This window comes from Carassius gibelio, chromosome B11 (assembly GCF_023724105.1).
Source record: "Carassius gibelio isolate Cgi1373 ecotype wild population from Czech Republic chromosome B11, carGib1.2-hapl.c, whole genome shotgun sequence".
In the NCBI taxonomy this organism is placed as follows: Eukaryota; Metazoa; Chordata; class Actinopteri; order Cypriniformes; family Cyprinidae; genus Carassius; species Carassius gibelio.
The window spans coordinates 22,255,080-22,278,791 of NC_068406.1; the positions used below are offsets into that span (position 1 = coordinate 22,255,080).

Consider the following 23,712-nt stretch of genomic DNA (forward strand, 5'->3'; position numbering starts at 1 on the left):
CAGGGCTATATAAGACACTCTTTAGTGCAAATTAGTTTAAGTGCTTAGTTTTCGACATTGAAGGACATCCTAACTTGCACAGATCTTCTCGCTCAGCCATGTCGGTCCGTCGCAGCAGTAAGACGTTCACCACTCGGAGTGTGTTGGGGTCATCTTCCTCTGGTGCACAGGTCATGAACGGAGTGGGGAGTTTAGGGGCCTCCTTGTCTTTTGGTGGACAAAACTACGGCAGCGCTGGGGGCTTTGGTGGCCGCCTCTCCAGATCTTTGTCCACTTCATCTTTGACAACGGCTGGTCATGGTTATGAGGTCATGTTGCATGGCAGTGAGAAGCAGACAATGCAGAACCTCAATGACCGTCTGGCATCTTACCTGGAGCGGGTATGGTTAACTTGAAATTGTAACAGAAATTACATTTCAAAAATCTTAAAAATCTTCTTCTAAGGAACACTGATCAATGATTTTTAAAACACATATTTATAAAAAAAATACCTTAATATTTTTACAATGCGTGTATGTGTCAATAGCATTAAAATTGTTTATATATTAACTCTTTAAAAAATAAAAATATCAAAATTATTCTACAGTACGTAATAAATATTACTAGAAATCCAAAAATGAATGTTATAGCATGCTATATTTAAATTCTGTGTAATGGATGGAACAATGCTTTTAATAAAACGTATTATAATTGTTAATTTTAATTGAAGTTTTTTTTGCTTGTTTGTCTTTAAGAAATTTTTTTTTAAAATTTTGTAAGGTTGTTCATTTTATTATTTGTATCATTGGATTACTTTATATGGATACAGTTATTGTCATATTTTCATGTTTTTTTTTTTTTTTTGGTTTTCTAAATATTTAGGCGGCATTATCAAAAAATTCAAATAACTTTATTTCTGTCTCAAGTCTTAATATTTCTGCATTCCCTGAAATCAAATGATGTAAGATTGTACAATAACAATTCAGCTAAATTCATCCTTGAGATTATGTGGGCTGAACTTCTACCTCGTCTCGTCTTTAATGATTTTCTGAAGATCCGTGCATGTGTTTTGTGTTTCAGGTGCACACTTTAGAGCAGGCCAACAAGAAACTTGAGCTGCAAATTAAGGAGTTCTATGACAACAAGAGTCCGCTGCAGAGCAAAGACATGAGTGCTTATTTCAAAAGCATTTCAGATCTCCGCACACAGGTAGAGCTGCTGTCAATCATCCCAAAGATCCACACCCTTGAAATGACTGAAATGGCATGTGGTGAACGATGCCTCACCTTGTGCCATTATTCCAATGCTTTGTGTTTCAAATATCACACATACCACAGGGCAATCCTGTTCACACACTGTTAAGCATCCGTGTTAAACAGAGTGATACTTTCTCTTAAAAAAAAAAGAGAGGCATGATGTTGTTATGCTAAATTAAATGATATCCACTGATTAACCCACATTTCTATTTTTCCAAAAGATTAACAGTCGTTATGTGGAGAACGCTAAGATCCGTCTGAGTCTGGACAACACCAAGCTCGCAGCTGAAGATTTTCGGCTGAAGTATGTGATGTGTTACACCAACACTCAGATTTTCAGACTGCAGAATGTTTAATTTTCAGTGTTAGTTGCTCCTTCTTCAGGATTATAGTTTAAGGAATACCATATACTCATTTTTCTCCTTGGCTTTGGCAGGTATGAGACGGAAATGAATCTGCGTTTGATCGTGGAATCGGATTTGGCTCGACTGCGGGGGGTTCTGGGGGAGATCAAACTCTCCATTGGAGATCTAGAGAACCTGCTTGCTGGACTGAAAGAGGAGCTGCTGTTCATCAAGAAGAACCACGAAGAGGTACATACTCAGTGCACCTTCACACATTTAACCAATTATTACACAAGAACAGTTTTTGGAAGCGTGAACGCTTCTTTCTCTCCTCTTCTTTTGCACAGGATCTGCATTCGTTGCGGCAGCAGCAGAGCGGTTCTGTTAATGTGGAGATGGACTGTGCAGGTCAGTCAAACATTGACAAGGAGCTGCAGGAGATGAGAGCGCAGTATGAGATGCTTATTGAGAAAAACCGCAGAGAAGCTGAAAAATGGTTCCAGAGCAAGGTGAGCCAGTACGACAAGTTCACCTTCAAAAAAACAATATGTCAGGCCTAGCATAGGCGGGTGCACTTTCCTCTGAAAGGTCACAGGATTCTAAGATATAAAAAGAGTGGAATGCAATTCATTGTCTCAATGTTTTTTAAAGTAAATCCCTTAATAATGATTGAAATGCCAGCTGTCTGATGATACGCTTCAGAACAATGGTCTGTATAAAAGGAATGCGATTTGCGATAGTCAAGTAATCGTTAAGTCTTTCTTTGCTGTAAAAACTTCCGAATATTTCGCATTTGTCTGGCTTAGACAACTGTAGGGGGTGGAAAGTATTTTAACTCAGTCTAAGTCATTATATAGTCTCATGGTAATTATTAATTATGTTATGTAGCAAGTTTGTATGAATTCATACAAATAGGGCCCTATGAAATCCATTTTTATCATCATGTATTCCTCATTATTTTATCGGTGTCATTATTTTTAGGCGGAGGTGCTGCAGACTCAGGTGACCAGCAGCTACACTGAAATCAAGACCTCTCAGACTCAACTCACTGATCTGAAGAGAACTTTCCAGAGCCTGGAGATAGAACTACAGGGCCTTCTCACAATGGTATATTCTCACAGGAGATATCTGATGATCTCTGCTTATTTTTCATTATACAACAGTTATTTCCGGTCCTTGAATGTGATTGGCTGAGCAGCATTACAAAAGCCCTATTATAGGCACCTTGACTTTTTACTGTTCATTCCGTTTTTTGTAAAAATCCAGTCATCTAAATAGGAATTCACACCATCAGGAACATCTTGTGAGATGGAGCAGATTTTGCAATCAGTGGGTCATGTGAATTCATCTCATTGACCAGCAGAAGGCTTCTCCATTTCCGTTTCAGTAGGAATCCACGGATTCAAGTCAAGTTACTGTTTAATGAGTCACTGAATCATTCAAACGATTCATTCAAAAACAAATAATCTTTACCAGATAGAAGTGACTGTGAGCAGCAAATCATTAATTCAACCAATTAGTTCAGAATTGTGACTTTTTATTTCACAGTTCTGAAATTTTCTCCCAAATACGAATTTACTTCTTCTTGATTTAAGAGATATAAAATAAAATATATCTCAGAAATATAGTCAGAATTGCAAGATATAAACTCGCAATTGCATGTTATAAAGTCAGAATTTTGAGCGATTAATTTGTCTTTTTTTCTCAGAATTGCGACTTTATATTTTGCAATATTTCAATTCTGAGTTTATTACAAGCAATTGCACGTTTTTTCCCTTAGAATTGGATTTTATAACTCTTTAACTTTATAGCTTATATCTGACAATTCCATGAAAAGAAGTCCGATTTGTAAAATATAATCTTGCAATTGCATGAAAAAAGTCAGAATTGCAAGATAAAACATTTTTTATTTTTTATTCAGTAGTGTGGGCTTCCATAGATAGTTGTATGCACACATTTGTTGCCAAAAATAACTAAAAACGTTAAAATGTAAGCTACTAAGTATTTATTTCTTATTTATTAAATGCTATAAAAACAGTTATTCTCACACTCTCAATCATGCTATTGAATTGAAACAGCTAGTGGACTTGGAACATGGGTTATAATAAAATATTTCCACTTTTTATTTAATTTACATTCTATGTTAATCCTCATTTTGCACAGAAAACCAATCTGGAGCAGAGTTTGGCTGATGTTGGCATGCGTCATGCGGCCCAGCTGAGTCAGCTTCAGTTGCGTATAGATCACCTGCAGGAGGAGCTTCAGAGACTCAATGCCAACATCCAACAACAGGCTTCAGAGTACCAGATACTTCTGGACATCAAGATGAGGCTGGAGATAGAGATCGCGGAGTACAGGAGGCTGCTGGACGGAGAAGCTCACACGTACGTAGAACAGATTTAATTTTGCTGTTTTAGAAGTTAGTGAGCTTGTGTGCTGTATCAGCTTTGAGACCCAGAGTATGTCGTTGTGTCCTGTAGGACCTTCATAAGCACATCTGCATCTTCCACGTCTAAAACTTCTGTGACAGAAACAGAAACTGTCACCAAGATGGTGGAGATAAAGGAAGAGGAAGGTGAGTGAAATGAAATTCTCAGCCAATGCAGTGCAGAAATGAATGAAACAGGCAGTAATACATATGCGTCTGTTTGGTAAACCCTTACAGAGCATAACCCTCACCTCCAGCGCCGAGTGAAGGTCATTGTGGAGGAGATTGTGGATGGTAAAGTCGTATCTTCTTCTGTTGAGGAGAAACTCCAAGAAATTAGCTGAGAAGATAAAGCAACTGCAAAAAAAGAAAAAAAATAACATAATTGTAAACTAGAGTATAAAGATAAATGTTAACTCTAGGGTGACAATACGTTCTCTTTTACCCTGGCATACATTTTATCCAAATATGCATACATATAATGTATGAAAGCTGTAGAAAGCATGTCAACAGGAAAACAAAACCAAATTATGCAATTTAAAAGTCGGACTTAGGGAAAAAGAGCTCTTATTGTCACCCTAGTCAATGCAAAGATTAAACACAATATCAGTCTTAATTCTGTGACAATAAATTGGTATTTTTGGGCTTTAATTGTTCTTTTTCTTGCACTTAGAATAAAATGTGTTTATAAGTAATAGTATAATTATAGCGTGTTATTTTGTCATCCAGTCATTATTACTAGAATTGTGGTGTTAATGTTGGTGTGTTTTGGATACAAGCCACTAGGTGTCGCAGTACGTCAATAATGAATGACGTGAGAGGGTGAATGTAAGGAAATGAACCAAGAAATGGTTAAACTGATGAAATTAAAGTAAATAAAAAAAGGGCAAAAATTTTAAAAATGAAAATAAAAAGGTTTTTAACAACATATCTAAATGTAAACATGTACTTTTCTATAAATGCAGGATCCTGGCCACTAGGTGTCATAGTACATCTAGTGTATTTGTTGTGATAGTCATGCATGTCATTCTGATATAGTTGCACATTTGTATATACCTATCACATATCAAATGCTAAATTTATAATTTGTAAGGATGGAAATCAGAGTATCATATTTAAGGGAATTTCATTTCCAGTTAAAAGAGAACTTTATTTTGAGTGGATGTTGCCATTTTGTGCCATATTTGAGTGCTATGAAAAACTATCAGTTAACTAATAAACATTTCAGGATGTATTGCCTTATTTAAAGGGATAGTTAACCCCAATTTGTGCCAAACCGGAATGAGTTTCTTTCTTCTGCTGAACACAGAAGAAGGTATTGTGAAGAAACTGTTGGACCCCATTGACTCACAAAGTATGGAAAGAGATAAAATGGATGTAAATGTGGACCAGAACCTGTTTGGTTATCTTCTTTCGTGTTCAGCAGAAAAAAAAGGAGAAATAATTAAATTAGGTTTGGAATAATTTAAGGAAGAACTATCCCTTCACAATTTTTTTAATTATACAATCAGAATCTCAAAAGATGGATACATATATCAACATTAAGATGACTTTCTAATGTAAGCTTACTGGTAATCTCATATTGAGCAATCGTGTGCTGAGCAAGAAGAACTGCTTATGTACTTGATTTTGATTAATGCATGATTCTGCTAAATGTTTTTTCTTACATTACAACACAAGTCCAAAGTAAGCTCAAAGGATAATACAATGATAAACTGTTTGGTTAATGGGTAAATTACTTTTTAAAGCAGGTTTTAAAATAGTATACTTAGTATTTCTAAATGAGAGATTTATTTTGAGCTCACAAGCTGTGGGAATTCAGGTAAAACATTAAAGTTGGTGGGGGGTATGCCTGTTATATTCTTGCAAAGATAGAAGGAATAAAATAAAAACAGTTCTCTTTACTCTGTATATCTTGTGCATTTTATTGTTAACTGGTTTTGAAATATGAGACAGGAATTAAAACCTTTTTGCACAGTGATGAACAGAATCTTGGGTGATATTCTAATATAAAGACTTTATTGCTCCTTGATAATAAAGATTACTAGTGTTCGGAGCCGTACACATGATATGCAGAGGAAAAAAGTTTGGGGGCAGTTTTAAAATGGGCAGATTATATGTCATCACTCTAGCTTGTTTCTGATTGGAGGAACTGAGTGTGTTACAATGATCTTTTTTCTTTGTTTAACGTTGAGCTGAAGTCTTGAAATACTTCATCTTTATGAAAAGTTATTCATTTACATTACTTAATACACATAATTGAGAGTACAAATTCACTGTTTTCAGGCCGCTGACTAAAAAGCTCTGAGATGGCATCAGATGAATAAATGAGTCAGCAGAGAAAACTAGTTTAGTCAAGCTCATTCACACCTATGACAGATCCAGTATAAACACAGCTGCTCTGCCTCACAGACAACAGCCACAGTATTTCCTCATAGTCCTCAAATATCACTCAGCTCAGGTTTGGTTCTGTGAATCCTTGTTTGTGTAGGCAGACAAAAGAATAAACTGTATTTATAGAATACATAACGCAGGACTGGGAATCATTCCAACAGTTTACACAGATAGTCTTTTTCTCTTATTCTTCATGACACTACTTGGATTAAATTTTAGACATTTTCTGAGGAAAAAAGTTTATCAAATTGAAATAGTAGTTTGTGATGCATATGCACTATTTAGATCAGAAGTTCACGTTGACCAAGGCTGCATTTATTTGGTCAAAAACAGTATGGTGAATTATTATTATAACAGTATTATTACTATTTAAGAAAACTGTTTTCTATGAACAATATGAATTTTCAGCATCATTACTCCAGTCTTCAGTGTCACACAGTCCTTTCAAATAAGTTTTAATATGCTGAATTGGTATCAAGAAAAATGTCTTATTAAGCAATTTTACTGATTAATGTTGTGTAGAAACAATGCTATATATTTCTAAGATTATTTAATGAATAGAAAGATCAAAATAATAGCATATTTTAAAATATTCTAAATATCTTTACTGTCATTTGTATGTAAATTGAATGCATCCTTGCTGAGTAAGTATTTAAATGTTTTTTAAGAAAAAGTGATATTTTTTAATCTTACCCCACTTTTGAATTATAGTGTAAAACAATATCCACTAAAAATATTAAGCAGCAAAAACTGGTTTAATAATAACTCAAGGTTGCATTTATTTAATAGACAATACAGTAAAACTATAAAAAATATCTTTATTAATGAATCCTTTTCTTTCATTTAATTTCTTAAATTACACTGAATATTTAAAAAAGTTTCTCCATTTAATGCAAACATTTTGAAATCTCCGTTTCCTTCCATCTCACATTTTATACCGTGCTGCGTTAGTAATGTCTTATATTTATCAACTGTAATAATGTGCTAGGATCCCAACATGAAAGCGGGAAAAGAAAGTACTCTTGTTATTTTTATGGTGCAAGATAATTATTCTTTTCATGCCATACCCAATAATCACCATGTGTGATTCAACCCTCAGTTCCTCTAAGTCTGTGAAGCACAGATATTATTTGCAATGAATTTGCACAGATGTTCATCAGTGCTGCTGAGAACAGCGAGTATTGTCATGAAGAGGGGTGAAGAAAACAGGAAGCCTGAGACCGCAGTGAGTCATAAAGCGGGATCCTGCAGGCGATAACAGGGTGTTACCTCAACAAAAGACAAAAGTCATTCAAACCTCTGAATCCTAGATAGATGTAATTCTAGCCACTTGTGCTTCATGCAGGGCAGGGCAGGGCAGAAAGAGACTCATATTCCTTGCTACACTCCTAGAAGAGATATTTGAACTGTTCGAAGATCTTCAGACCTGTCTCTGACCTACAGTAACACGAATGATTGCATCACTGCTAAAGCTGCACATTTTCAGAAACTCATGATTATGATCAAAATGGTTTTTCTGTTTGCAAGCAGAAATATATCTAGTTTTCATACATCTACTCTTATTACAATAAATCATCTGCTAATGGTAAGAGTTTTTAAAGTTTTTGATGCTGTTCTCACAAGTAAGTGTATAAAGATTTAAATTCCATGTGTGAGACAGGAAAACAAATGTGAATTATTTTTACAGTATGATATTTATATTATATTAGTAAGATTTGGCTACTTTCAAGCAACAGCAGAATAGACTTTGAAAGACTTTGCAAACAACACAGGTCATAGGTCCCAAAACCATTCAAGCTGGCGGTTATCAAGCCTCTTATTAAGAAACCAAAACTAGATCCTAGTGTACTGGCAAATTATAGGCCTATTTCAAATCTTCCATTTATGTCTAAAATTTTAGAAAAAGTTGTGTCTGCTCAATTGAGCACCTTCCTGCATAAAAATGATCTGTATGAAGAATTTCAGTCAGGTTTCAGGCCCCACCATAGCACAGAAACTGCACTTGTTAAAATTACAAATGACCTGCTCCTTGCGTCAGACCAAGGCTGCATCTCATTTCTAGTCTTACTTGATCTTAGTGCTGCGTTCGACACCATAGATCATGACATACTCATAGATCGATTACAAAACTATACAGGTATTCAAGGGCAGGCTCTAAGATGGTTTAGATCCTACCTGTCCGATCGCTACCATTTTGTTTACTTAAATGGGGAGTCATCTCATTTATCATCAGTAAAATATGGAGTGCCACAAGGATCCGTCCTAGGTCCCCTTCTATTTTCAATATACATGTTGCCCCTTGGTAATATTATTAGAAAATACGGAATTAGCTTCCACTGTTATGCTGATGATACTCAGCTATATATATCAACGAGACCAGATGAAACTTCCCAATTATCTAAGCTAACAGAGTGTGTTAAAAATGTAAAAGATTGGATGACAAAGAATTTTCTCCAATTAAATTCGGATAAGACGGAGATATTAATTATTGGACCAAAAAACACTACACAGAATCTTGTAGATTACAATCTGCAACTAGACGGATGTACTGTTACTTCCTCTACAGTCAGAAATCTGGGTGTTATATTAGACAGCAATTTGTCTTTTGAAAATCATATTTCCAATGTTACAAAAATTGCATTCTTCCATCTTAGAAACATTGCCAAGCTACGAAACATGTTATCTGTTTCTGATGCAGAAAAGCTAGTTCATGCATTCATGACCTCTAGACTGGACTATTGTAATGCACTTCTAGGTGGTTGTCCTGCTTCTTCAATAAACAAGCTACAGGTCGTCCAAAATGCAGCAGCGAGAGTCCTTACGAGGTCAAGAAAATATGATCATATTACCCCAATTTTACAGTCTCTGCACTGGCTACCTATTAAGTTCCGCATCAGTTACAAATTATCATTACTTACCTATAAGGCCCTAAATGGTTTAGCTCCTGCGTACCTAACTAGCCTTCTACCACGTTACAACCCATCACGCACCCTAAGGTCACAAAACGCTGGACTTTTAGTAGTTCCTAGGATAGCAAAGTCCACTAAAGGAGGTAGAGCCTTCTCACATTTGGCTCCCAAACTCTGGAATAGCCTTCCTGATAATGTTCGGGGTTCAGACACACTCTCTTTGTTTAAATCTAGATTAAAAACACATCTCTTTCGCCAAGCATTCGAATAATGTATCTTTTTAATTGTGAGTGTAGTTGCATCTGATCAAAGGTGCATTTTTATTCATTAGCTTGGGTTAAACTAATTTTACTTTGTTGGATCAGCAGCTATGCTAATGATGTCTGTATTTTGTTTCTATGTTTTGCCACGGGATTCACATCCCGTGGTAACTAGGATTTACACAAGCTCCAGTCTGGATCCAGAACACCTGAGAAGAGATGATGCTGACCCTCAGAGGACCTCAGATGATGCTAACCCTGAATGAACAAACAGAACTAACAATTATTCCTAAATGTGTGACTTAATCATATAATAACTTAATTAATAATATTGATAGTTCATCGTCTAGCTGACTACGTCTTGTATTATTATTATTTTTTAGTTTTTCTAAAATCCTGTCAAATGTGCACAAACTACTAGCTACTACTAAATATTGTAGAAACATAATTTTCTGTAAAGTTGCTTTGTAACGATTTGTTTTGTAAAAAGCGCTATACAAATAAACTTGAATTGAATTGAATTGAATAGGGGAGGCCATGTGAAGAATTCACAGCATTTTATGTTACAGCATTATTCCAAAATGGATTAAATTAATTTTTTCCTCCAAATTCTACAGACAACACCCCATAATGACAACGTGAAAGAAGACAACGTTGAAATCTTGAAATCTTTTGAAAGCTCAATACTTTGTTGAAGCATCTTTACAGCCTCAAGTCTCTGAATATGATGCTACAAGCTTGGCACACCTATTTTTGGGCAGTTTCTCACATTCTTCTTTGCAGTACCTCTCAAGCTCCATCAGGTTAAATGGGATGGGTGAACGTGATTTCACCAAGTGCAACATGTTGATCCTGGAATGACATTCCAGTGAACCAATCCAATTAGGAATTTTCCATTTTGGCCTTACAACAAGAGTTGGGTTGCTTGTACAGCCTTGTTATTCAACCATCATTTCACTCTGATTTTAGGGATAGATTATGGGTAGGGTTAGGTTAAGTGGATAAGTTATATTTTTGGAAATTAATTTTGATCCAGGGTCAATAAAAGATGTTGATCTAGGAACATGTTGCACTTGGCAAAACCACGGTGACCGATGGGGAGCATCAGTGCACAGCCATTTTCAGATGTACAAGTCGGGGTCCTGGCTGGGGCACTCAAGGACATTCACAGAGTTGACCCATATCCACTCCTTTGTTATCTTGGCTGTGTGCTTATGGTTGTTGCCCTGTTGGAAGACGAACCGTCACCCCAGTCTGAGGACTGTCTCTGTACATCGCTGCAATTACTTTCCCCTTGAACCTGACTAGTTTCCCAGTTCTTGCCGCTGAAAAACATCACCAGAGCATGATGCTGCCACGGAGGCCATTGTACCTCGATACAATCCTGTCTCGGATTCCTTCAGACAATTCCTTGGATTTCATGGCTTAGTTTGTGCTCTGAAATACACTGTTCACCTTGAGACCTTATATACAGGGGTGCACATAAGTGGTCAGCAGGTCCGCATGCGTGACCAAAATAAAAAATACGTTATATAAATATGTTCTGACAGTGCATTTGCATACCGACATGGTTGACAGCTGTTAATACACACTTACCATTTTAGATCACAGACTGTACTATATAAGTTTTATTTTCAACCTGACAGCATAAATCTAGGCTATGTCATGCCGTTTTCAAAGCACAATGCAAAACTGTGACATTCATCCCCTGACGCTCTTTTACAGTAATCAGCAAAAGCGCTAAAACCAGAAACGCGTATATTTACTTGCCGGCCTCCCGCCAAAATAAAAGCCTGCTGATTTTAAGTTTGAATATGATGATGAAAATGCTTTTAATGTATTTATTTTCAGACTCTTTTATTCAAAGCGACTTGAAATTGGGGATTACATAAAGCGATTCTTCTTAAAGAGGCAAACAAAGAAATTAGGAGTAAATATTAGCATTTTGTTTTTAGTGTGAGGACCAAACCATATCTCCAGGATTTGTTATGAGAACCAGGCTGAAAAAATTATGTGCACCCCTGCTTATATATACAGGTGTGTGCCTTTCTAAATCATGTCCAATCAACTGAATTTACCACAAGTGGACTCCAATCCAATCCCAAAATTTTTGAAATGTCTCAAGGATTATACAGGATAGTTACAGGATGCACCTGAGCTAAATTTTGAGTGTAATGGCAAAAGTTTTGAATATATATATATAAATTTGCTACAATTTCAAACTTATTAATTTTTTAGAATCTGGAGAAAAATAATGAATTGAATCCATTTTGGAATAAGGCTGTACCATGACAAAATGTGGAAAAAGTGAAGCGCTGTGAATACTTTCCGGATGAACTCTAAAACAATGCATTGTTCTATTATAGATACTCTGCACGTATCTTTTTACTACTATGCTACTACAAGACAAGAAAAACCAGTTCAGTCTATAAAATCTGAGTTTCAGATGAATCCCTGTTTGTCCCAGACAGTGTTTTCATTGTCTGTGAAATAAAAACGGTTTATGAAAGTTTAAGCATCTCACATTTGACCAGTAATGTAACTGCTTTCCTTAATAAAGATATCAATACAATACAATGAAGTATTATTTTACCAGATCAGGTCATTTTGCAATTGCTAATTATTAGTAATGCTGCTATCTAAAATATGGAGCAGATTTATGACTGTACCACACCCTGTGCAAAGAAACACAAAACGTCTGCAACACATAAGCACCGAGACTAGAAGAACCATGTTATAAAGTCAAAGGCAAAAATGATTGAAGATCGAATAGGAAAAGAAAAAGAAGATGTAGGCTGCTTTATCACAGTTTTTGATTAAAGTCTTTGGTTCATTCAGCAGTATACATCTTTGTACATATATCATATTTTAATTTGAAAAAGTTCCTCGTTCCTTGAGAAACCTAACTGCAATGACAATAAGGGAGAAGGTGATAGTAAGATTTTTTTTTTTTTGTAATTTATTTATATTTTTATATTTAAATGATATGTTTTTGCATTTATCCACAAAAGTTTTTATTACTCTGATAAACTGAAATTTACAAAAGTTTTGTATTCTTTGGAGAGACTTTGCAAAATGATGAAGGAAAATGATATGAAAGCCCTAAAGGGACATGTTGATAGATTAATTATGAGATATGAGGAAAAAAATATTTGAATGTTTTTGTTTTCTCTCAAACATGTTGCATGTGTTCACTTGCAAACTCTTTTACTGATTATTTTCCTCCCATTTCATATTATTATATCAATGCTGCTTTATTTGTTTCATATAAAAAAATAGGTTGGAGGGAAATCTAGCCTATATTACGATGTTTTTGTGAGCAGCCTTAAAGTTTCTCAGTGTGTCACTTCTTTTACTAGCTAACGCAAATATTTTGCGTGTGAATGAAAGGTATCATAGGGGAATGCTATCACCTCCTGAAAAAAAAGCTATGGAAACCATCACATAATTTGTAATGGTTTTACTGGTTATAATGGGACTTGTAACCTACTGGTTTTAATGGAAACTCTAAAGGACCCTGTGAGTTTGTTACTGGTAATTGTTTGCCTATGTGTCTACATAATAACACACTACATAATTTTTTTAATGGTTTTAATGGTTCAAAAAAGTGATGGTTTGTAGTGTTTGTAATGGTATTTGTAGTGGAAACCATTAGAATTTCTGTGATGGATCTATAATTTTTTTTTTCATCAGGGACGTTTCATGAGTAAAAGCAAATGAATTTAAATAAATTATTTCCTCCCATATCTCTCTTAGTGCATTGCAGATTTGCAATTCTCCTTTTTTATCAGAAGAAAATTCTCACAGAAAAAGGCTGATTTAAAATTCATTAATAGATTAACTCCTGCATGACATGCTTACAAAAGTGTCCTGTAAATCGATATGCTCATGGTCTTGCATTAACAAGGTGATCTTTTAATCCAGGAAAATGTTCTCTGAATTTGTGATTAAAAACAGAGCAAGAAAGAACTTGTTCGGAACCAACACATGGATCAAATAAATCTTGTGATTCAGTATCTCATGAAATTCACATCATTCAACTCCTTATAACTGCAGGCACATTCACTCAGTTAAACGCGATTAATCACTTGATATATAGCCTTCACTAAATTCACTAAGCACCTTTTCATTTGATTTTGTAATGATAGCTATACAAGGGTATATAGTAAGTTTGTAAATGTTTCAAACTAGCAATTACGCTACTGATGTATCTTAATGCAGCAGCCTTTTCATTGATGCTTAAAAAGCTGCTGATAGAAATGAACCGGTTGAATTGCATGGTAATGCCTTCCAAAGCAATGCTTCAGCTCTCATTTTAAACTTTCATACACATACGAGAATTTTGGGTGATAAAAGTAAAGACTTCTGGAGTGGCGTATCTGAGTAATGGCTTCAGCTCTCAGAAAAAGACTGTTACGCAAGACGGTAAGCACCATGCAAGTATGTCTCCAGATGGCTCTTGTGCAATTTAAAAGTTCACTTTGGAACATGTATCTCTCCCTCTGTTTTTTTGTTCTGTTCATATTTGAAAAGACAAAGGGAGGTCTGTTCTGGGGAAGCTGACAGCATTCCAAGAGCAAAAGCCCATTTCACTGTGTGGTTTTAGCTCGCTGTTTATAAGTGTTTATCACTTCCAGCACTCTGTTGCTTAGGAAACCCCGCTGGCAGGCGCAGGTCATCCTGTCAGTGCGCATGTTATGAAGCCTGTAACACAAACCTTATGGCAGTAACATGAGACCCTGTGCAAACATGCATGGGAAAATCAAGGTCTACACATCAAAACAATCACATCCTGTGATAAATCTTGCAGGTTATGAATGCATTCATGTTTTGAGATAAGATGTGACTTGGTGTTTCTTGTCTTTGCACATATCCCTGGGCTACGAGCTCTCACTCAGAGCTCATTCCAACATTCGTATTAGTTCACCTGCCAGATCCTCTGCCTCTAGGCATGTTGGGCGGAGAATGAAGTTTTGAGTTCATACTCTCCCCTCACCCCCTCCTCCATCTCTACCTCCACCCACCCCTTACCTCATCCCACAAACATATAAAAATCAATCAGCCTCGTCTGTGCGCCACATTCCCTCTCCTTCCAGCAAAAAGACCATCTCCTCCGCACCCCAGCAATGACGTCCTTTAGCCGCCAGAGTTTCATGTCTTCTGGAGGGGGTATAGGTGGAAGCTCCATGCGTGGTCCTTCTATGGGAAGCATGTCTCGGTCATCTGGGATTGGTGGTGGAGGCGGGGGCCATATAAGCGCAATGCGTGCTGGCAGTGTGTATGGGGGTGCAGGAGGCCACGGGGTCCGTATCTCCACTGGGACAAGAACCTTTGCATCTGGTGGTGGAGGCGGCGGTGGAGCCAGCTATGGCTTTGGTGGTGGCTCTGGTGGCGGAGGAGGGTTTGGCTATGGCAGTGGCGCCGGAGGAGGCTTCGGAGGAGGCGATATGGACGCCAAAGTGAACGTCAGTGAGAAAGCAACCATGCAGAACCTAAACGACCGTCTGGCAACCTACCTGGAGAAGGTGCACTCACTGGAGAAGGCCAATGGAGATCTCGAGCTAAAGATCAGACAGTTTTTGGAGAACAAAACCTCACCTGATGCGAGAGATTACTCTGCCTACCATGCTACAATCAGCGACCTGCAAGATATGGTACTGCTATTGTAAACGTCTCGTGCACAAGATACTGTTTTCATAACTGCAGGAATAAGGGTGTGGTCATATACTCATTGAGTTTTTTGCACATCAAATTGTTACCTCCCAAAATGGGTTCAACAGACATATCTTTGCATGTAGATCTTATTAATGCATATTTGAAAGCTATGCATTTGCAAAATCATAATTATTTGTCTCTGACAGATCCAAGATGCCACTCGCATCAATGGGGGAGTCTACCTGGCCATCGATAACGCAAAATTGGCCACTGACGACTTCAAGACCAAGTAAGTGCAAACCTACAGTGTATGCAACCCTTATTCTTAGGGGAAAAGTTACTAATAAGCCACTCTGTGTGATTCATTCAGGTATGAGAATGAGTTGGCCATGCGTCAATCTGTGGAAGCAGATATCGCTGGGCTGAAGAGACTCCTTGATGAGCTGACACTGGCAAGATCCGACCTGGAGATGCAGATTGAAGGCTTAAAGGAGGAGCTTATCTATCTCAAGAAGAACCACGAGGAGGTAAAAACCTGTCAAATTCAATCATGCTGTTTGATTGTTATCAACATTGATCATGTCAAAAAACATATGTTCCTCTGACCTTGCCATAAAATGAACTAACAAAGCAGTCAAATGTGATGCTGATAAGCGCTATACATTTCAGGGAATGTGCCTCAGGGGTCACAAATCATCTCACGTTCTTCTCTATGTAGGAACTGGCATCCATGCGTAGTCAGATGACTGGCACAGTGAATGTGGAGGTGGATGCAGCTCCTCAGGAGGATCTGAGCCGCGTGATGGCTGAGATCCGAGAGCAGTACGAGGGAGTCAGTGCCAAAAACCAGCGGGAGCTAGATGCCTGGTTCCAAACCAAGGTAAAACAAAGCACAAGATTAGCCGAGTTTTGGTCTTTGGTGAGGCGTAACTAAACTCGGATTGTTATTTATCTGCAGTCAGAGACACTGACTAAGGAGGTGACCGCCAATACAGAGACCCTCCAAGTGTCCAAGACTGAAGTCACTGAGCTTAGACGCACCCTTCAAGGCCTGGAGATCGAGTTACAATCTGAACTCAGTAAAGTAAGTGTTTTAAGATCCATCTATCCCAACATTTTAAGCCATTCTGGTCTTAGCTGGTGTAATTGGTCTCCAAGCTGGTACTCTGCTTGGAGATATTTGTATAAATTGCTTAACCCCTCTGAAACCAGCAACCTAGACAATCCTGACAATGCTCGGAACCTGATAAGACAATCATCTTAGGCTGGGTTAAGTTTGGCAGGCTGTTTTTTTTTTTTAACCCAATATATACTTATTATTCCAGTCTGTGCTAATAAATACCACCTTCTCTCTATTCTACAGAAAAGGTCTCTTGAGGGAACTCTTGCAGATACAGAATCGCGTTACTCCATACAGCTGACTCAGCTACAGGCTCGTGTAACAAGTCTGGAGGAGCAGATCGTTCACCTCAGAGGTGACATGGACAGACAATCTCAGGAGTACCAAATGCTGTTGGACATCAAGACCCGGCTGGAGATGGAGATCGCGGAGTACAGGAGACTGCTGGACGGAGGAGCAACCAGGTAGGAGATGTTGGAAAACTGATAGTGATCCTGCAAAATGAGCGTTCTCATTGCCATTTCTGAAGACTTTCTCTTTTTTGTCAGTTTCAGCACAAGTGGTGGGGGAGGAGGAGGAGGAGGAGGAGTAGTGAGCTCTACTAAAACCATCACGGTGAAGACCATTGAGGAAGACATTGTTGATGGGAAAGTGGTGTCAAGTACTACAAAATAAACACCAAACATGACTGTCACGCCAGTTTTCAGGCCTTCCACTGTGACCCATTTTTTGAGAATAAAATCAGTGAAGCCGTGGTTTGTGTCATGTTAAATCTGTTTACTGTTTTAAGTCAATATCAAAGCATTGTTTCTGAAAGGTTGGTGATACATTTTGACATTTGTGCTTGCAGTACATCAGGTGTGAGATTGTCATTTAACAGAGAGCTGGAAATCAGACAGACAAAAAAAAACTAAAACTAATTCACATTCAGATAATCATGTTCATATCTACTAAATGTAAACTCCCAATTACTTCATTAACTGTGTAAGTGTGCAATACAGAAGGCATGAGTAAAACATGTGGTGTGTTTTTGAGCAGATTAGTTATCTCGCTCATTAACATCCACACTCTCGCTGCTCTCCATGATCCTCCCATCCACCACGGTTTCCACCACTGTGATTGTTTTGGTGACAATTTCTAAAAACAGACAAAGGAAGATGGTTAATTAGCAATGCATAACAATGCTTCATAGTGGTGGAATATATATCTTTTATTTTAAAACAGTCACTTACTTTGGGACTTCCTGTTAAATCAGATAGAGAAAGAGAGTTGGTGTCAGTAAAGCATTTAAGAAGCGAAAGAAGTACACTTTTTAACTTCAAATTCAGCATGTACTAAATCACAAGTTATTAAATTTCAACAAGACTCAACAAGATATTCAAGAAATAATTTTCTTGAGCATCACCTCTCATCTCCATCCAGCAGTCTCCTGTACTCTGCAATCTCAAGCTCCAGTCTGGTCTTGACGTCCAGCAGCGTTTCATACTCTCGCTTGTTGTTGCCAATGTTAGCATGAAATTGACTAAGCTGGTGCTCCAGGCTGCTAACAGTAGCCTGAAGCCTAGCCAACTGGTCCCCATAACGGGCCTGTGTTTCCTCCAGTTCACCGTCAAGGGCTGACCTCTGTGCATAGACATTATATATATATATATATATATATATATATATATATATATATATATATATAAACACATCTATATATGCATATGTAGACTGCATTTATATACATATATAATAATAATAGTTGTTATAATGACTGTTATTTGTTATTTGTAGCAGGGAAGAATTACATGGAAACAGTGCTAATAATCTACACTTTTGAAACACTATCTCTTGTTCTTCTAAACATATAAACCACAGGAAATTACAGCACATTCCCCCTTAATATGTTAAAGCTGGCAGAGTGCTGGTTGGTGAACTAGAGGGGGTGAGGCTGGAGCAAAAACAGCCTGGCACAAAACGTTCTGCCAAGATATGTTGCCACAGACTTGTAAATTATAATGCATTGCTTCTTCCCTTTAACCTACAACCCTATGAGCTGCTGAGAGTAAAGAAAAGCAAGTTTTGCATTGCAAATAAATGTGTTATTGTAGGTGTGTGCAGGTTTACCATGCTCTGATGGGTCTGCAGTTCAATCTGTAGTCTTTGTAAAGTGTTTGTGTATTCCTTCAGCTCTGTTCTGCTGTTCTGAAGATCTTCATTTTGTGTGACCACCTCCTGTTGCACTGTGGCCATCTGCAGCCAGCAAAAACAACTATAACATCACATGCACGCTACTATAAAACTATTTTTTCCTGTTAATCACAGATGAGCGACTAAGTCGATGTGATTAAAACTGAAAACTGCAAGTGTAAGAACTTATACACTATAAAACTACTACATTTTTTTAAGGCAAGTGGTTTTAAGGTCATTTATTAAAAAAAAAGATCAAGTTAGTCAAGTAAATTTGTATATTTAAATGTAGCAAAAAGAAATTGATTGCAACCACTTAACTTAAAAAAAAGGGAGTAAATTCAATGAATTTCAATCAGTTTGTACTTCAGCTAAACAGTTAGGGTTATTGTCAAAATTGTACTTACTGGAAAGACAAATTATCTAGAAAACCTGAGTAAATTACAATTGTTCATACAAAAAGTATTAATTGTTCTTGAATAAATATTTAAATTATTGACTTTTTTTCTGATAAGAACTCATGATAACCTGCCATATATGTACTTTGCATTTAAAAATAGAAATCAAGAACTGGTTAAAAGTGCAGGGATTCAATTTCAATGTACTGAAGATGCCAAAAATAATACTTAAATGTAATAAAGTCACTTAAGTACAGATGCATTTGTGGTTTTAACTTCACCTTGGTTTCATACCAGGACTCCAACTCTTCACGGTTTTTCTCAGTCACAGCCTCATAGTGTTGTCTGATCTCCGTCATGGCCTGGTTCAGGTCCATAGAGGGTGCTGCATCCACACTAACGTTCACCTGACCTCCAGCCTCGGCACTAGCCAGAGACATCTCCTGAGAAAAAACACATATCAGAACATTAATCATTAAGAAGCATTAATCATCTATTTGTAGATTTAAGAGGAATAAAAAATAAGTGGGAAAGGTGGGATGAGCCATGTCTTTTAATCCCAAACATATTTGTATGATATGAGGAGAAAATTAGATTGTTTTGTTTATTATGCAACAATTTTATCAGCTGTAAATTAGCAAATGTTTTCTTTAGCGTGCGCCTGAGTGCGTTAACACATGAACAGAGACCCAAGAGGCCCAGAGATATTACTGTTTAGTTTAAAATGATGTAATGGAACGGAAAACCCCAGCAGAGCAGGCAGCTGAAGAACAAGAGGAAAAGGGAAAAACTGAAGGAAGGAAGAAACGCTCTTAATGACCCTATTTTTCTGGCGTGGAAACTGTTATCTCTGAAAAGGTTGATTATGGGCAGCTCCAGAACCATCCAGAACCAGAATCATTTTCCACATTTAAATAAAAGACTTTAATTTTCCTTTCATTCAGTTTAGAAAACATACTGTTCAAAATTTATTTTCACTATGATTTTGTGATACTTTTTTTCAGCAAGCACGCATTACATTTACTAAGAATGCAGTAAAGACTAAATTATATTTTAAATAAATGTTTTCAAACTTGCTGTGTATCAAAGAGTCCTGAAAAACATTTACATTTTAAGCAGTGCAACCATTTTCAAATGCAATAAATTAGGCCTATGTCTGAAAAATTAGGTTTGCAATCACATGGAAATTGTTTAAAATATATTAAAATGCAGACACTAATACAATATTTCTGTTTCTACTGTATTTTGGACAAAAAGCAGCACTGGTGAACACGAAATCCTAGAAAATCCTAGAAAATTTGTCTATAACATATTTGACTGTATACATTATTCTTCTTTTATATCAGTGTTTTAATATACTCATGGTATGCAACTGAATCTACAAGTTTGTGTATCACTGTGAAATATAAGGTAGTTTTATATCTGGATATGAGTTACAGGTTTTTGAGAGCTGTGCTGTGTTCAGTTTGCACGAGGGTGTGTGCCCGTCTGTTTGTGGAAAGACTGGAATGTGAGGAGTGGTGGATTCTCACACTGAGAAAAGATCCTCGTCTAATTTTGAATTAAATAGGCATTTTAGAAAGCATAAACAAACAGAATCCTTATTTGTCTTCACAATGTCGGCACGAAACCGCACAATGGACTTCTAGGGACAGACTCCCAAAAACTGGATGTTTACATTTACAGCGATTTGCAGTGACAAAGAAACAGCATTCGTTTTCAATAATAGTTGATAATAAGCAATATTGTATCCCCTTGATGAATCCTCATTGGATAGCAAAGAGAAAGCAGGCCAAAAATGCATTGGCTTATTGCAATAACTTCTAGATATTATATCATATATGTATCGCAAATTGCAATGTAAATCAGTCCAGTTTTATCAGTCGCAGTAATTATTGTTGGTGAAGTACTGTAACTTTTATATATATGCTAAGCTAGGAGTCTAATCACCTAGCAGTACGCAAAGGTATAGTCTAAGTCTACATATTTGCATCGCTCTAGATTAGGCCTACTCGCGGGATGTTTTTTTTGGCGTCACTCGCGTGAATAAAAAAATACAAATAAAATAACATCAGTTTTCTGATACAAAGACAAGTCATTAAGTTCTTTGCTGATTGGCTTGCGCAACAACGCGTCATGAAAATGTTCTGCTCAAGAAAAATTTACATTTTTCAATTTGCGAGGAAGACGCAAATGAGGTGAATATCGAGCCAAACGTGTCTAAATAAAACTTTAGATTAGTGGACACATATTCACTTCCTGTTTACTTAGAGTTTCCCTCAATAAACTCATTGTTTGCTGCTTTGATAGTAACTGAGCTACAGCAGTTGTTGTAGTGGTTTTATTTAGGTACTGTTTAGGTAGAATAAGCCATTAATATGTGCTTTGTAAGTATTCAAAACCACCAATGTATTGCTAGTAATATGCATAACCAACTAGTTAAAAGTGAATAGTGTTCCTAATCTAAAGTGTTAGTTATAAATGGTTTATTTGAACAGCTCTGAGTCTTCGCAGGAATCGCATCACCATACCACATCACCATGGGGATATTTACTGTATACAGTAGGGTGTCAATGTTTCCAGGTAATTTGTGCTTATATAACAGCTTTGTGTAAAACAGGAATCAGTCTGTGGGTGGAATATCTGAATGACCAGTCGCATGGGCAGTGCCCTAAATACAAGTCCTGTCATGGCAATATTACTGGTGTTTACATGCTAGAATTGGCTCTTAAAGAATAGATAATAATACACTGTGGCACTAAACAACAATGAGCTGAATTCTGTTTATTTTTAACTCACTTATTTTTTAATGAGACAGAATGGGCATATAACCACACCGAAGACTGTTCAGCGAGGCAAGGATGGGAAATATGTGTCATATATCGTACCTCCTCGTGGTTTCTCTTCAGTATGATGAGCTCTTCGTTCAGAGCCTCAGTCTCTATCTCCAGATCCGACCGTCTCAAGATAAACTCATCCAGAAGTTTCCTCAGATTGGCGGTGTCGGCTTCAATGGCCCGACGCATGGCCAGCTCATTCTCATACCTGCGGTGATGGTTCACAGGATTAATTACCTTTAATTACCAATTAGAACAACTGTAAGACATAAATATTCAGTTTCTCACTTTAGCTTAAAGTCATCAGCAGCCAGTTTGGCATTATCCGCAGCCAGGATTAATGTGGCATTTTCCTGGGAAGCTAATTGAATCTGCCAATACAAAAAAGAAAGTTAGTTGTATTATAAAGATGGTTATACACAAACAGTGGCTGTCAATGATGATTGTTTTAGAAGGTTACAAAATATACGCCCTCAGAACACTGAATTCCATATGAGAAGAAAAAAAGTGGATTAGTCTATTGCACAATAAACATCCTGGCACCTGGAGTCATTTTATTTTTAGAGGTGGCTGTTGGTGTGGAATTTAGTACAGCCACAGAATCTGGAACAAAAGCCAAGTCTGAGAGCAAACCTGTTCAGTCTGTTTCTTAACATATATTTGTCAAGAGCCATCGCAGACTAATCAGTCAGTAAATATATATAATTATATATACAGAGCCAAACAAATACAAATGCCATGAGCCAATTAGTGTTCTGTTGTCAGTGATAGATATAAAATATCATAGTATTAATATTTGGATTTGTTATATTTTCAGTTTAATGTTGTTATGTGCTTCTGTAATTGTTTTATTAGTTTTTTAAATTTCCATTTAGATTTGGTGTTAGTGTTTAAACTTATATTTTAATTTGTTGATGAGGCATAGTGACACTAATGTTTTTTTTTTAAGTTAGAATTGAATTTATAATTTAGTTTAGCTTTATTTTAATTATTGACAATAAATCAAACTATGTTTTTAGTTTCACAGATTACTTATGTCATGATTGCATATCATGCCTCAAATAGCATGTCAGGTCATACTCTTCCTCCGAAACCCAGAACACCTTACTCCTTACGATTCTGAACTTACTTTGTTCTTCAGGTCCTTGATGGGGTCCAGGAAGATGGTGTGGTCGAATGTGACATCAGGGCGATTTTCACACCGCTCTCTGATCTTCTGCTCCAGCTCAGCGTTGGCCTTCTCCAGTGAACGCACTTTCTCTAGGTAGGACGCCAGGCGGTTATTCAGATTCTGCATGGTGCCCTTCTCATCAGTGGACGGGTCTAAACCATCAGCTAGGTTGAAGCCCCTTGGTGAAGAGGGTGATGCAGAGATCCGGGTTCCTCGACCACCGGCTCCTCCATAAACACTTGGGGTTCTGGAATAAGGGTAAGACATAGTGCCGTCCTGGTTAAAGTCTCAAGCGTGGAAGTGGGAAACAAGACACAGAAGCAAATGCTTGGCTGTGACTTTGTCAGTTTTAAAAAATCTTTTAAATAGCTGTCTAGGATGTGGGAGGGGATGTTTAGTTTTCCTGTGAACAGGTGGGTATGAACCCTTGTTCTCTAGCACCTGAAAGGTCAACATATTTTATGCCGTTCAGTTATGTCAGAATGTGACATTTCTTGTCTTGGACTGAATTATCAAGAATTTTTATCACAACATTTCCCTTAATCTGAGAAGTAAATGTTTCTTTTTTAATGAACACACCCAGGTGTTACACATGGTCAAAGGTCTTGTTGAATGTCATCACAATAGATCTCTATCATGGCCTACAATTTCAGAGAATGACTGCTAAAAAACTGAAGATTGTAGACCTGGAAGGGAAACAGAAATGTTTTGAGAGACAAATTTTAGGGTTAACAGTTAATTCTGGATATTCATACACTGAGGTTTCACACTGTACACTGCTAAACCCTG

At 37.1% G+C, this 23,712-nt stretch overlaps 3 protein-coding genes across 3 annotated transcripts; 2 read left to right on the forward strand and 1 right to left on the reverse strand.

The window, feature by feature from the left end:
* Positions 1–3: 3 nt before the first annotated feature.
* On the forward strand, positions 4–4,702 carry LOC127968040 (keratin, type I cytoskeletal 19-like). Its single transcript, XM_052568903.1, has 9 exons — positions 4–380; positions 1,060–1,188; positions 1,457–1,539; positions 1,672–1,828; positions 1,927–2,088; positions 2,561–2,686; positions 3,743–3,963; positions 4,060–4,154; positions 4,245–4,702. Exons 1-9 carry the CDS (start codon positions 99–101, stop codon positions 4,349–4,351), a joined length of 1,362 nt encoding a protein of 453 aa, XP_052424863.1. The 5' UTR covers positions 4–98; the 3' UTR covers positions 4,352–4,702.
* Positions 4,703–14,643: 9,941 nt separating this feature from the next.
* On the forward strand, positions 14,644–17,100 carry LOC127968049 (keratin, type I cytoskeletal 50 kDa). The gene is made up of 7 exons (XM_052568912.1): positions 14,644–15,224; positions 15,432–15,514; positions 15,596–15,752; positions 15,944–16,105; positions 16,184–16,309; positions 16,589–16,809; positions 16,894–17,100. Exons 1-7 carry the CDS (start codon positions 14,697–14,699, stop codon positions 17,018–17,020), a joined length of 1,404 nt encoding a protein of 467 aa, XP_052424872.1. The 5' UTR covers positions 14,644–14,696; the 3' UTR covers positions 17,021–17,100.
* Positions 17,101–17,718: 618 nt separating this feature from the next.
* LOC127968050 (keratin, type I cytoskeletal 13-like) lies at positions 17,719–23,243 on the reverse strand. The gene is made up of 6 exons (XM_052568913.1): positions 22,882–23,243; positions 22,041–22,123; positions 21,804–21,960; positions 19,197–19,358; positions 18,455–18,580; positions 17,719–17,968 (listed from the first exon to the last, which is right to left on the reverse strand). Exons 1-6 carry the CDS (start codon positions 23,188–23,190, stop codon positions 17,747–17,749), a joined length of 1,059 nt encoding a protein of 352 aa, XP_052424873.1. The 5' UTR covers positions 23,191–23,243; the 3' UTR covers positions 17,719–17,746.
* Between the last annotated feature and the right edge of the window lie 469 nt (positions 23,244–23,712).

Excerpts from the sequence above, each read along its gene's own strand:
- LOC127968050 (XM_052568913.1), bottom strand. The coding sequence starts at position 23,190 with ATGTCTTACCCTTATTCCAGAACCCCAAGTGTTTATGGAGGAGCCGGT. Across the intron at positions 18,581-19,196 it reads AGTCCTGGTATGAAACCAAG|ATGGCCACAGTGCAACAGGA; the intron begins GTGAAGTTAAAA and ends TGCTGGCTGCAG. Across the intron at positions 17,969-18,454 it reads TGCAGACCCATCAGAGCATG|AGGTCAGCCCTTGACGGTGA; the intron begins GTAAACCTGCAC and ends GTCTATGCACAG.
- LOC127968049 (XM_052568912.1), top strand. The coding sequence starts at position 14,697 with ATGACGTCCTTTAGCCGCCAGAGTTTCATGTCTTCTGGAGGGGGTATA. Across the intron at positions 15,753-15,943 it reads TCAAGAAGAACCACGAGGAG|GAACTGGCATCCATGCGTAG; the intron begins GTAAAAACCTGT and ends TTCTCTATGTAG. Across the intron at positions 16,106-16,183 it reads ATGCCTGGTTCCAAACCAAG|TCAGAGACACTGACTAAGGA; the intron begins GTAAAACAAAGC and ends ATTTATCTGCAG.
- LOC127968040 (XM_052568903.1), top strand. The coding sequence starts at position 99 with ATGTCGGTCCGTCGCAGCAGTAAGACGTTCACCACTCGGAGTGTGTTG. Across the intron at positions 1,189-1,456 it reads TTTCAGATCTCCGCACACAG|ATTAACAGTCGTTATGTGGA; the intron begins GTAGAGCTGCTG and ends TTTTTCCAAAAG. Across the intron at positions 1,829-1,926 it reads TCAAGAAGAACCACGAAGAG|GATCTGCATTCGTTGCGGCA; the intron begins GTACATACTCAG and ends TCTTTTGCACAG.